The sequence below is a fragment of the Harpegnathos saltator genome, unplaced genomic scaffold, assembly GCF_003227715.2.
Source record: "Harpegnathos saltator strain DR-91 unplaced genomic scaffold, Hsal_v8.6 scaffold539, whole genome shotgun sequence".
NCBI lineage: Eukaryota > Metazoa > Arthropoda > Insecta > Hymenoptera > Formicidae > Harpegnathos > Harpegnathos saltator.
In genome coordinates this window covers 370,001-384,218 of record NW_020230359.1, presented here as the reverse complement: position 1 = coordinate 384,218, position 14,218 = coordinate 370,001, and the positions used below count along the sequence as shown (strand labels likewise).

The 14,218-nt window shown below is 52.4% G+C and overlaps 1 protein-coding gene across 12 annotated transcripts in view; it reads left to right on the top strand.

Moving 5' to 3' along the window:
* Positions 1 to 14,218, top strand: part of Msp300 (Muscle-specific protein 300 kDa) — a 98,650-nt gene that overhangs the window by 35,954 nt on the left and 48,478 nt on the right. For all 12 annotated transcript variants that reach the window (XM_025303277.1, XM_025303275.1, XM_025303271.1 and 9 more), the window contains 9 exons: positions 73 to 858; positions 1,048 to 2,208; positions 2,444 to 3,223; positions 3,324 to 3,974; positions 4,068 to 4,669; positions 4,822 to 5,464; positions 5,556 to 5,894; positions 6,154 to 6,459; positions 7,203 to 7,354. In XM_025303277.1, coding sequence (XP_025159062.1) covers positions 73 to 858; positions 1,048 to 2,208; positions 2,444 to 3,223; positions 3,324 to 3,974; positions 4,068 to 4,669; positions 4,822 to 5,464; positions 5,556 to 5,894; positions 6,154 to 6,459; positions 7,203 to 7,354 — 5,420 coding nt within the window. The remainder of the gene's footprint in view (positions 1 to 72; positions 859 to 1,047; positions 2,209 to 2,443; positions 3,224 to 3,323; positions 3,975 to 4,067; positions 4,670 to 4,821; positions 5,465 to 5,555; positions 5,895 to 6,153; positions 6,460 to 7,202; positions 7,355 to 14,218) is intronic.

The following is a 14,218-nucleotide window of genomic DNA, read 5'->3' as shown; positions in this document are numbered from 1 at the left end:
TTGCACATTAAATGTCGCCGATTAATCATGTTGATCATTAATTCCATGCTAATTGCCGCGGCTTCCCTCCAGAACTTGGAGGACCAAGTGACGGACCACGAAAGATTCCAGCAAGCTCTGAACGAGGCGGCCGATTGGGTACGTCGCACCAAGGTCGAGCTTCAGCAATACAGCGACACCCACGGCGAGAAGGAACGCATCATCGAGCGAGAGAACAAAGTTAACCAGATAATCTCGTCCTTGCCGAAGGGCGACACGCTGATCTCGAGGGTGATCGAGCTGAGCGACGTGGTGATCGCCAAAACGGGTCCCGAGGGCCAAGACGCCATCAAACAGGACATGAAACAGATACAAGCCGACTGGAAGTCCTTGCAGGCTCAGTGCCAGGACTCGCAACGTATCCTCGGCAATTGCATCTCCAGCTGGTCCCAGTTCACGAACGCCTTGGACGGCATGAAGCGATGGATAGACCACTTCCAGAAAAAGATCGCTGACGAGCAGACTAAGGAGAACAAGACTCCGGAGGACCTGGAACGTTGCAAACGCTTGGTGGAGGAGGCGGTCAAGCAGAAGCCGGTGTTGGAGGACTTGAACGACAAGTGCGAAGCTCTGCTGGAGATCAGCGCCTGCAGCTGGGCGCGGGATAAAACGGTGCAGCTGCAGTCGGCGTATACGTCGCTCCTGACCGATGCGCAGGGTCTGGTCTCGAAGGTCGAGAAGAACTTGTCGGACCACACCGAGTTTCTCAAAGCCAAGAAGGAGATGGAGGATTGGCTGCGCACAGCTCACGGCTCGGTGGAGGATTGCATCGGCGTGGGAGACGCGGTATGGGCGAAGGATAAGCTGGAAACTTTGAAGGTGAGCTTTCATCTTTGATATTTTCACATAAATATCAATCTGTCGGAGGCGAAATTTGAATATAAATCTGAAATTATATATAAAAACGTAACTTGAATATATATAATTCTTTTATCCTTTAAACTGTGAATTTATAATATTATTCAAACGAGCTCGCTTGGTCTCATTCGGACGAATTACAATGCACAGTTGGTCGCGACGCGCGTGACCGAGGGTCAACATCTGCTGTCGACGCTGCAGAACGCCTTCGCGAAGGCGATCAACATAGCTCTACCGGAACAGCAGGATCAGCTGCGCTCGGACATGGCCAATCTGCGTTCCAGCTGGGAACAGCTGAGCATAGACCTCAATACTGTCCAAGCCAAGGTGAAGTCCGTTCTGAGTCGTTGGGAGGATCACGCGGAGGCTCATGGTAAATTCGCCAAGTGGCTGGAGGAGAACGAGAGCGTCATGAGGAGCTCTCCAGAGACGAAGGGCGAGTTCGGCGAGATGAAGACGATGCTCGAGCGGTACAAGCACATCCAGGAGGAGATGCGAGACAAGAAGTCCGATCTGGATCATTTGATCGCAGAGGCGACCGAGCTGTCGGCGTGGGCGAAGAACAACGCGACGCTGAACGGGACGAAGCAGCTGCTGGTTCGGTGGCAGGCTTTAGGCGACCTTGTCGGTGAGAGGAAGAAGCTCGTCGAGAGCGAGATACAGGAGTACAATGCGTATCACGCGGCACTGCAGGAGACGGAGAAGTGGCTGCTGCAGATCTCCTTCCAGCTGATGGCCCACAACTCTCTCTACATCACCAACAAGGAGCAAACGCTCGAGCAGATTAAGCAGCACGAAGCGCTGTTGGCTGAGATCCAAAAGTACCAAGAGGTGCTGGACGAGTTGAAGGCGAAAGGTCACGGTCAAATCGATCGATACGTCAGCGTGAATCCCGCCATTAGATCAACCATAGAAACGCAGCTGCAGAACGTACAGGACAGCTACAATTCGCTACTGAACACCGCTCTGCAGATCAAGAATCGACTGGCCGAGTCCTTGGCCAAGTTTCAGGAATACGAGAACACTCTGGAGAGCATCATGAAGAATCTGGACACGTACGAGGCGGAAATGAGTCAGAGCTTGGACGCGCCTCTGGATAACTTGACCTCGGCTGAGCAGAGCCTCGAGAACGCCCGCACTCTGCACAACAAGTTGCAAGGCGAGAAAGCTCGTCTGGCTCTGGCGGTGGAGGCTTGCGAAGCTGCGGCGGCGTGCGTCTCCAGGCCTGGAAGTCCTCTCGACGCACCGCCCATTCAAGTCCCCGCGAGAGAAGTTGAAGTTAGAACGAGACTCGACGATCTCATCGATCAGGTATGTGATTAACGTGTGGACGTGTTGGACAGTTTCCCTCTATCTTACGTAAAGAAGAATTCTCTTTTAATTTCAATATAAGAATTGTATAAGAACGAAATAAGTTTTATATTTTATTTCTTACAAGAATTACTTGAAACAATAATATTCGGTGTATAATGCTAATTTAATTAATTTGAAACATATATTGTATAATTTATTTAATACTTCAAGCACAACTTTCTCTCGTTGCCAGATGCAAACGCACTTGGCGAACGTGATGAAGACAGTGGGCGAGCTCGAGGAACAATTACGACAAAAGAACGCGCTTCGCGCTTGGATTAATCAGCAACGAGCGCTCTGCGCCGAATGGAAGTCACGACCGGCGAAATTACGGTCGGAGGCCGCCCAGGCCGAACTGCAAGCGATGAACGAGCTGCTCGCCAACGTAGCCGAACGTCGCACCCGCGCACTCACGGAGCTGTCGATAGACGAGGAGGACCGCGATATCGAAGAGGGACTGGATAAGTTGGAGGCCGAGCTCATCGACGCGATCTCCGGCAAGCAAGCGGCGCAGGACCTCATTCAGAAGTACAGGTCGCAGGTGCAGGATATACAGAGCTGGTTCGACAGCCTGTCGAAGAAGGTCGACGTGATCGAGAAGGGCAGCGGGCTGACTATCGGCCAGAAGATCTCGAACCTCAAGGACATCACAGCCGAGTACGAGTCGCAGGGTCCGGAGAAACTGGCCGAGATCAAAAAACTCGGCGACCAGGTGATGGACTCGGTCAGCAACTTGGACTCGCAGCAGATCGAGGAGCAGATCAAGTCGGTGGAAAGGCGGCACGCGGACATCGGTAAGAAATTGCAGAGGAAGGCGCAGGTTTTGGACATGACGGCGCAGGGCATCGAGGCGACCAGGCGGGAGATCGAAGAGAATCGCGAGTGGATCGAGCAGAAGAAGCAACAGGTGAAGATGCCGGAGCTGCTCGGATATGAGAGCAAGCAGGCGGAGGAGAGGCTGCTCGCTCTCAAGGTAATCTCACTCGCTCGATATGTTCTATCGGAAAAGTGTCCGGGGACGCATTAACCGTACGTAAGTGTTCAGCCTCAACTGGTAATTCTGGTTTCCGCAGGCTATGCTGAAGGAAGCCGACGGCAAGCAACTGATCATAGACACGCTCGAGAAGAGGGTCGGTAATATGCAGAACGAACTGGAGACCAGCGAGCAACAACAGCTGGAAGCCGACACGAGGGCGTTGCGCAGCGAGCAGGTCGAGTTGTGCGGCCTCTTAAGAGAAGAAATCTCCACCGCGAGTGCGGCGGCTGAGGCGCGTCGCAAGCTGGAGGCCGATATCGAGCGGGCTCGAAACTGGATCAGGGCTAAGGGCAACGACCTGAAGAAACTCAGCGGGTACTTGCCGTTGAGGGCCTCGAAGGTCGAGCAAGATATCGCGCAGCACAGCGGGCTGGAGGCGGAGATCGACGCTTTCAACGAGAGCAATCTCAAGGATATTCTCAAGCAAGGAAACAACTTGCTGAAGGAATGCAACGCGGAGGGTCGCGCCAAACTGCAAGCTCTCCTGGATGACTTGAGCAAGGATTACGAGGAGTTGAAGAAAGAGGCGAAGGAGAAGCAAGCCTCGTTGGCGGATCTTCTTCAGGGACGCAAGGCCTTCGAGAGTGAATTGGACAAGTGTCAACGGTGGATCAAAGAGGCTGAGGTGGCCACCTCTTCAGAGTTGAGACCTTCTAGTCTCGACATCCTTCGCGAGCAACTGGCAAAGGTACGTTTCCGCAATCAATTTCATTTCTTCTTTGCACCTTTCTCGTCTGAAGGAAATGTGGAAGGACGTTCCTCTTTTTATGTTTATTCACAGTACGACCGGCTGAAGAAAGAGGCGCAGGAATACGGCGATGATATCGAGAAGATCAACCAGCAGGGTAAATCGATCTTGCCGACCGTGAGCGACGCGGACAAGCAAGAACTGAGCGAGCAACTGAGAAACATGAAGGAGGCTCACGGACGCGTGGCCGGCGTGATAAACGAGAGAGCGATCGCGCTCCAGAAGAGCATCGACGAAGCCGAGGAAGCTGCCGCTCGAGTGGCGGAGGCGATTCAGTTCATGTCGGACATTCAGAAGGAACTTCAAGACCTGAACAAGCCGATTGGTGCTCGCGTGGAGGATGTGGAGGGGATGCTGGCAGCTTACGAAAGGATCCTCGGTGACCTCAAGGCCAACAAAGCGAAACTATCCGATTTGCAATCTGCCAATGTGGGCGACCTTCACGGTGTGTTAGCCCAACAGGATGATCTGATAAGAGCTCTCGAGGCGCAGATAGCGAAGCTCCGTCAACTATTGTTACTGCGACAACAATTTATCGCGTTAATCGCAGAGATCACCATCTTCATCGCCAAATACACCGAGATCGTCAGGGATATCGAGAAGTCTGGGCAAACGACTGAGGACAAGATCAAAAGGTATTGTAATCCTTGATAAGATGACGCGATTGTACACAACGTACAGGGAAGTCTTCGGGACTTAGTGAACGAAAGTTAGAAAAAAAGAATAAACTTTATTAATTTTAATAATTAAAGAAATAGAGCTCAATGATATTCTTGATTGCGAACAGGTACGACGATGTTATACTGAAGATTCAGGAGTGCGAGGCGACTCTCGCCAGCGCGACCGACAAGGGCCAACAGATAGCGGCGGAAGGTTCGGTCGTGGACAGGAACAACGTGACGGAGCAGCTGCAGTCGTTGAAGCAACAATTGCAAGCCCTTCGACGAGCGGTGGAGACGCAAAGGGAGCAACACGAGCTGGCGGCGGCCGAGCACCGGAGGCTCGCTAATGAACTGGCTGACATTCTCGATTGGCTCGAGAGTAAGGAGAAGGAAGTGAAGTCCAGGCCGCTCCTGGAGAGGGACCCGACCAGCGTCGAGGCGGAACTGAAGAAGCACCATGCCTTGTGCGCCGACGTGAACGAGCATCTCGACCGGATCAGGAAACTGAAGGAATCTGTGCGCCACGAGGAGGGTATGCCTGGGTCCTTGAAGGAGATGCTGAGCGAGGCGGTGTCCTTGCTGACGTCCTTGCCGCGGGAGATGGAGGAGCGCGGAAATTATCTCGAGAGTAACATGCAAATGAGGCTGGATTACGCCGCTCTTACCGACAAGCTGCACAGCTGGGCTCGCGAGGCTGAGATTCGGCTCGAGAGTAACAAGGAGGGTCTCGACTTTGAGAACATCCTCAGCGATCTGGAAGAACACAAGGTGAGAGGTTCTTTGTTTCTTCTTTCTTGTAGCGCGTTTCAATTGCTTGACCAATTGCTCTCTTCAACGCCGATGATCGCCACTCTTCCAGATCTACTTCAGCACTGAGCCATCGATTCGCGAGCTCGTGTCGCAGCAGATTCAGCAAGCGGCCGACAAGATCTGGCCGTCTTTAGATAGTTATGAGCAGGAGGAGCTGAGCGCCCAGCAGCAACAGCACACTCAGCTGCTGAAGAACACCCTCAACACGGCCAAATCGCAACGTTCGCGTTTGGAACAGGGCGCGGAAATGTGGAGGGATTACACGCAGAGCCTGGAGCGCGTTCGCGCTGTCATCAGCAGGACTAGATTCACGGATGAACCGGTCACCACGTTAGCCGGCTTGCAGTTCAACATTCAGAAGATCACGCACGCTCTCAACGACATCCAGGTCAGGAGTTGGTGGAAGCAACTCCGATTCTAGATGAATCTTTCTTCTCTTCTTCCCTTGACAAGATGACGTGACGTTTTTTGCGTCACGTCACGTCTATGTGTTACGTTATTATTTCGTTAATTACATAATTATTTTACAACATATATTACTGTAATAAAACAATTCAATCGGAGTCCTTCAGTTGCCGACGGATGTCGGCTTCTCTGGTGTTAGCAGACGGTAACGGTAATTATCACGAGTTACTTATGATTCGCAGAACCAACAGTTCGAGTTGGATCTTCTCAACGAACGTGGACGAGAGGTCCTCCGGCTGGCAGACGCCGGCAACAAGAAGGCGATCGAAACGCAGCTCTCCGAGATCAGCTCGGAATGGCGCGAGTTGGTCTCGGGCTTGGAAGGACGCAGGGATGCCTTGGAGGCGCTCTCGCGGCATTGGGAAGATTTCGAGGCGCAGTGGGCTCTCATCGAGACGCGACTGAATGCGATCGAGGAGAAGAACAAGCTGATCGACACAGTGGTGCGCTCGAAGCAGCACCTGCACGACACCGTGAAGGCACTGGAGGTGAGACGAGACGTTTCCTGCGTGTACGCGATTTCAATATCCTCGATGTGAAGAGCAAATCGCGCGCGCGCGTCTATCACAGAGAGGACGACAGAGAGCCGCGCGATGATCGGTACGAAAATAGCCACTCCGTCCTGAAAACTTAAATGTCGGTCGTGTAAAAATAGCCGGAGATATAGGAAACTGGAGAATCAGCCTGGGAGAGCGTGCTCCGCGGTTATTATCATCACATGCGCATAAATACGAAATTTTGTGTAACATAAGAGAGAAACATATAAAGCGTGTCACGCGAAAGAAATATTTTTTTTCGGCCGTGCGACATCGCGTTTCTACGCGGATGCACGCTTTATCGATTCACCGTGCCCGCCGGAGCCACGGGATACACACAATTAGTTCTGTCTTCCTCTCTTTCCGGCGCGCGCCCTTTATAAATGCCGAATGTGTCAGACTTGCACGGCCAGGCACCACACAGGTGCGCGGCCCTCCGCGAATCAACGAAGCACTTTAGTCGCTCGCGAATAATCATGCCACGACGGACGTTCGCGGAAAGTCTCGTGCTGACGCTTCATTTTGCACGCGATTTATTCGCTCCTCGTGTTCCGCTCGTATCCGATCGACTGTCGTTGTTTCTTCTTCGGGACTTGGTGTCCTGCCGAATTGAGAAGTGCAACGATGACTCGCGGACACGGTGCGAAGTCATCGTCAGAGACAACTAACGAATTCCCTCGTTCTGTTGCGGACAGGAACTCGTGACGGACGCTGAGAAGCTGAAACCTGCTACGGAGGAAGTGAAGAACTCGGCGGGACCTGTGCTCGCGTATCTCGCAGCGTTCACGGAAGCGCCAGCGCGAGCTCTCGAGGAACGTCTCGAGAAGCTGCAGAAATCCGCCGAATCGTGAGTCGGAGTGCATTTTATTTTGTTCTCGTGTCTGCTCAACATGGACCAGCACCGCAACTCGTATTATTTACCGCCAGCTAAGCCAGTCAATAATTGTCCATTTTTATGATAAACGACGTATTTGATCGAACTGCGAGTATTGTTGTAAACTGTTCCGTAGGACCAGTGACGAAAAATAGGAAACTTTTCGTGTTCATCATAATTATCCATCTTTTTGTAAAAAAACAATTCTTTTTGTAAGAAAACATTTTTTAAACAATATTTATCTTTCGCGTCGATACGTCGCAAAAGTGCCAAAAGATAGGATAACAGAACTTCGTATATTATATTTTTGATTTGTAAAATTACGTTTCCCCTGAAAAAATCAGCATCGAGATTTAATATCATGATACCGATAACAAAGGATGCGCGCTTTCGCTGTTACCGTCGGGAATAAACTCCGACATCTTTCAATCCGCGACCGGATCTTAGTCGCGCGAGGCTTTTTTATTGAACTTCGTGTATCATATATATTTCATGCGTTAGTTTATAGGAAAGTAGTTGGCAATCTTCTGGCTGGCAATGACGGTGCCATATGGGTCCTCCTGCGAGCAGATTTGCATGTGCATGCGTAAATGTGCATCTGACGCTTTCGCTTATATACCTCCCCTCCCCCTCTTACGACGTATACATTTTTTATTTCAGCAGCTCTACGTTTCATCGTTATATTTTTGTCGATGTAACCTCGTCACTGTTATAGCATTCCTTTCAGGTGACCTTGTCGTTTTGCCGGATGTATTGTTTAGGCTAGAGCAAACGTGAGATTCACGTTTCGTGCCTTTGTAATCGTTCGCGACGTTTAACGGAAGATTGCGCGCTCTTGTATGAATGTGATTTTTCCATCAGCGAAAAAGCAACAGTGCAACCGCGCGGATTGTGACGCGACACTTTGGCGAAGCCAAAGCCAAAATGTCGGCGGCATAATCCCACCACGTCGCGCCGTCATTCAAGTCATTGCCAAAATTATGGCACGAGCGATCGACCTTTCGGCCACAAAGTCAGTGGCAAGAAGAGTTCGCCAATGGGCGAAGATTACCAAGGTGCTCGCAATACAGTACAGTGTAATTGTTGAAAAGGCGCAACCGTAGATACGTATAATACATGCCGCACGTCTCTCCGAGCGTTCGGTTTCACAAAACCGAAGTTTCCGGAGTGCCGAGGAAAACTACGCGGAAAACGACTGACGCGAGAGTGAATCGAAAGTGAATGTACATTTTCTCGGAGGCAAGGCGTAATCGCTCGTTATGTCTATACTCGACGTTAATACGCGCGACAAATCGTCCGACAAGTAAATCCCGAGGATCGCGCGCCGCACCGAGCAACTCCACGCTCGTGTTCATTCAGCGAGCGACGAACAACGCTGAGTCAGCGAGTGGAAAAACGAAAGCCGAATGAACAAGAAGGAAAGGAACGATGCAACGCGCAATGCGAGCACCGCTCGAAGCTCGGGCGAAGTAACGCGACGTAACGCGTCTGGCGCCACATACGCGCGCGCGCGCGCGAAACTCTCGGCGTGTCTATATATAGAACGTACGGGAATATAAATAACTCGCAGATATACGCGCGTACATAGAGCGTGTGCAATTATCTCCATAGGATGTCCCGCGACGGATCGCCTCTCCGCCGTTCCTCTCTAGGCCGCCTCTCTCTCTCTCTCTCTCTCTCTCTCTCTCTCTCTCTCTCTCTCTCTCTCTTTCGTGTGATTTCAGATAAGGATCGCGCAGAGATCGCCTAATGAGATCGCGCGCGCGCGCGTTAATTCCGCGATCGGGCCGAAAGCAATTGTTGTCAAAAGTCGCGCGCACCACGCTTCTTCACGCTTCGCGCGGTGACATTTCACGGTGGCGAGGAGGAGACAAACTCGCTCCGATACTCCGATCGACCCGGCCGCCCGCCGTCTCTTCAATATACATCGCGCTACGTCACCACCGAATCCGTCGTATGACGTAACGCGCGCCTCTTGTAACACCGAGTAAACACTCATTACGGGAGAAGGCCGCGGCCGCGGAAAGAAGGTCAATACGCGTCCACCGGGAGTCCGCGGTATATTCCCCTACCATACTTTTCGTCGCCCGGTATATCGCCGATATATACGCCGGTTTATCCAGTCATCTTCGCGCCGGCATCGACGGCGCGTCGCTCACGACGATCGCGAGTCTCGTTTGCATCTCGTTGCATCCTCTCGCGAGCATCCGACGCGCATCGCGCTGATCGGAGTGTCGCGTTTCCCGACGGAGATTACAGAGACGACGTGTGCGCGTCTTGACACTCGGCCAGGTGACGGCGACGACGACGGCGGCGGCCCGTCGTCGCGGCATGACGTCTCGCGTATATCCACACCTGGCTCCGCGTGCCGCGTTGCGCCGTCAGTGTGTGAGTGTACTGTAATCATCGTTTGCACGCGAGACGCAGGCCGCGAGCGCGGCGAGAGATCGTCGTGAGCACTGATATTTAGACGATTGAGAGGGAGAGAGAGAGAGAGAGAGAGAGAGAGATGAGCCTACGCTTTGGGAGACACGCTCTCCCGAGGTACGGTACACCTTCAGCTGGCCGGGATTTCTCCTCTGCCGCGAACGTCGAACGGCGAAAGAGGGACCGGGAGAGGAGAAACGAGGGCCGAGGGCTGGCGGGAGTCGATTCACGGGCAGAATATTCGCGAAAACGCGCCACGCGAGCGAATTCACCGGGACGAGACGTATTGCTTAAACTTGCGAAATACCGCATCATCCCCCGTGCATGGCGCAAACGTGGCGGTCCTCGTTGTATATACAGTCTGCCTCACACGACCTCGCATGCGCGCAGGAAGCGGCGAGCTGCTTTACTGCCGCGCGATATCGACACACACGTGTGCCGCACGTTGTATATTAGCGATAAATTCTAATTGAAAACGTTTCATCAGCAGCCGCGCGACAACGAGCGGCTTATCGTTGTTTGATAGAGCCCGCGCGTGATAAAGAAGAGGGCTGGCGTTCTCTCCCGCGACACGTTCTCGCACGCGTCAGCCGCGTGTTATAGACATTTACGGCAGAATTTGTGCTGTACACATTTGCACGAAAGCAACGACACTCCTTTCTCGTTTACAAATTACCTTCGAGTTTCTCAGTGAGCGCGAGCTCACGCGCAGAGACACGCGCGGTGTCTCGCTCGCTTGGCGCACTCCTAATCTTCTTTCGTCGAGAGAGGAGAAACGAGTATCAATCCGCCGCAAACGACCGCGGTAATGGCGTATCCTAGTGTCACTGTCATCGGCACGCGGTTCGTTGGCCGATAGATACATTCGGCGCCGATCGAACGCGCGGGCGCGCTCTAATTATAGGTTTGACGTCCGAAACGGGAGAAGAACGTCGCACGTTAGCGCCCTTTTCGACTCGACGTTGTGCCATGACAACGCGCGAACGCGCACCTATGACACACGCTCCGTTAATAAAACGACGCGTGTTGACATCCGCGAGTCTACCTTACATGACGTGACATAACGAAATATGCCGTAACAGCCGGCTCTGACGAATTTTCTCGCGGCAAGGCGCGCGCACAAGTCGACGCGGTGAGACTCGCTTCGCCCGGTGATTTGCGAGCACCGGCTCGCGTGTAAACACTCCTCCTGACACATGACTTTTTGCATGACCGTGACATTCGACGTATCCCCGAACGTCGCCGACGGTCACGGAATTCCCCTCGCGATCGATTCCGCCCGACGACCAGTCGGCGCTTCATCTCGCGCCGCCCGGCGACGAATTTTTCCGCACGGCCTCGCTCGGTTCGATCGACTTAAGCATTCGGCGCGCGATCGCGACTTTAGGCTCGATCCACTCACGCTCCGATCAAATATTTGTCTCCACTGTTTATAACGTATACGTATTCATATTATTATCGGTAACGCTCAAGTTTCGGTCCGATCTCGCTGCAGTAACGATCCTTCGAAAGAATATTTTGCCGGTGAGCGTGATCGAAGTTGTCCGGAGTCGTAGCGATAATGTAAACAGACTTTCGATCAATCCACCGTCAGTTTCCGCAGACTCGCAGTTCTCGCAGTCTCTCGTGCAGTCTCTCAAGCAGTATCAAATAATAATAATAATAATAATAAGAAAATATGAATAAAGAGAAATTGTGATCACTTGAAAAAGCTACGTGTATATGTATAATCGTGTTATAATTAGAAATTAATTATGAACATATATAGGAAAATATGATAAAATATTAATGTTTCTTACAAAAGAGAGCAAATAAGAGCTGACGCCGATGTTCAAGGGAAATTAATGTTTAATCTAATAAACACAATTTTTTCTCAGATGTTTAAATCCTATTATTTGAATTTGCTTCGGTGAATTCGCTTCATACAAGATTTTCTTCAATCAACAATATGTTACAATTGTGCGAATAAAACCGATGCCTTAAACTCCGGTCCTCATGTTGTCTGCAAGCATTTCAATAAAATTAAAATTAAATTAAATGAAAATTAGGAAAGAATAATCCAATAAGGCAGAAACTACATCGATCGTCTGGGATAGAACCGAGAGCGGATCGATTCAATAGCGATTCAATAGTGTGAACATTTTAGGAACACGATCGGACCGTGAACGAACCGATAATGCGGATCGAGCCTGCATTCGCGATAGTCACACAGGGCCGAGAAGAAGCACTTGCGACGCGCGATAAAGACGGCCGCACAGCCGAAAGCTCGGCTCGATAGGTGGAGGACTTTGTTCTCAGTCCTGCGACTCCTGCGCCCCTCCGTCCCCGTCAAGGACGAATCGACTCCGCGGCAGATCGATCCGGAGGCGAGGAAGCTCCCGCGGAAATTCGTCCTCTCGCTCTGCCCCAGCAGGATGTTATTTGCACGCGTTGCTGCCTCTAGCTAGTCCCGAGAGTAAAATCCGAATCCTTCGCGTGCCGTCGGCTTTACACGTTCGCCGGCGTGTATTATTCTTAGGATGTCGTTCTTGGCTGGCTGAGCCGGTCTCAAGACCAGGCCGCATGCGTCGCGGCGTCTCGCCAACGCGGCCCGAGACTAGAGCGTCTAAAGCTAGCTTGCGACTACATCCCCCTAATAACGTTTCGAACCGCGAACGCTGCTGTTTGGCTTGCTAGTGCCGCGCCATATTGTTGTCCGGATAACCGCGGGAGCGAGGAGATAAAAGACGCGGGAGACTAAACGAGAGAGAGAGAGAAGAAAGTGTGCAAAAGTTCGCGGTCGCGCTCGAGCGCGAGCGAATATCGCGCGAATATTGCCGCGGCGCCGTTACACGCATAGGTACACAGCCGCCCCGTCGCCGTGAGGTTCGCCGTGAGAGACGTCCGCTCGTATGGGGGTGTTCGAGAGAGAGAGAGAGAGAGAGAGAGAGAGAGAGAGAGAGAGAGAAAGAGTGCCTTCGAGTTCGAGTTCGAACGCCACTTTCGAGACCCGCGGACGTTCGATCCGTACGCGAGGCCGATCAGAGGCCGACGGAGTGTCGGAGTCGGGGCGGCGCGGCGATTATCTCGCGGCGAAATTGTATATCGCGAATTACAGGCGGGATCGCGTGAGAACGGACTATCGTTTCGCGGCCAACCGCGGCGAAACTCACGGCGTCGGAAATAGACCGCCACGTGCGAATGTTGATGGCCCTCGGGCGGAAACTCTCATTGCGCGTCGACCTGACGAACCCGACGGATCGGCCCCCGGCGATCGCGCAATTGATTTCGCACTCGGCGAGCGCGTCGATCGCAATAACGGCGATCTAAACGCCGTGCCGGTTGTTTCGCGCGGATTCGCGGGTTGCGAGAGATTATGTATGCGAGATTTGAGGTGTCCTCGTTTGTCCAACGCGTGCCTTTGCGAACGGTCGAGCTTCGCGCGCAAGGAAGGATTCCTCGCGTTACGTAAAATGGAATTACATCGCGGAATGTACGACGACATCCGGAGGTTTCCGTCAGCCACGGCTCTAATTCGCTCCGCCACGGACGACTTCCCGAGTGACCCGTATTTTTTTTTCGGGTTCGTGTTGCACCTGCCGGCCGGCGATCATCGCACTTACTCGCGCTCGGCGCGATGATATATCATCGTGCAAAAGGAGTCGTCGCGCATTGAAATTCGACATTGACATCGGGGGGATTTTACCGGACGTCTTTACGTCTCTCGAGAACGCCGGGACGAGACGGGCGAGCTCTCGTTGGGCGGAGGGGAGGGGGTTCGCTGGTTTATATCATCAAGGATACTGACGCGGAGAAGAAATCGGAATTGCGAGACGCAGTCGCGAGATCGCGGATAGATTAACAAAGTCCCGAGAGGCCAGCAGCGAGTAGGTCGCGGAGAGGAGGAGAAAAGTGCGAGACGTATAATGAATTCCGATTTCAATTCATCATCTCGCGCGGATCATTCGCGGGAGTTCGCACCATCGCGGCAGAGGCCGTGTGTTGTCATCTCCGTGAAAATAGATCTTGCTGAGCGCGAGGTGGCCATCGAAATCATACGCTTTCCTGCCGAAAGGACGATGACAGCATGCGAGTTCCCCGCAGATGACATCAACGTTTAAATTATTCCTCATGATTTATGCACGGCGCAACCGGTCGCGCCGCGCCGCGCCGATACGCGGCCATCACACGACGCGCTCTGCGTTCGTTTGTTGTCTAAAAACAACGGAATTCCATTCCCCTCGACGATTAAAATAAAAAAATTACGTTTATGAAGAAGATGCGAATCGACGACGCTAGCGACGCGGCGGTTATTCATTCAAAGAATGATAATACCCGTTCCGAGGTGCCAGCCGCACCTCTATTATTACCTCGGCGAAAATCGGCGATGGCGACGAAATAATCGCGTCGGTGAATCGCGCGGTGAAGAGG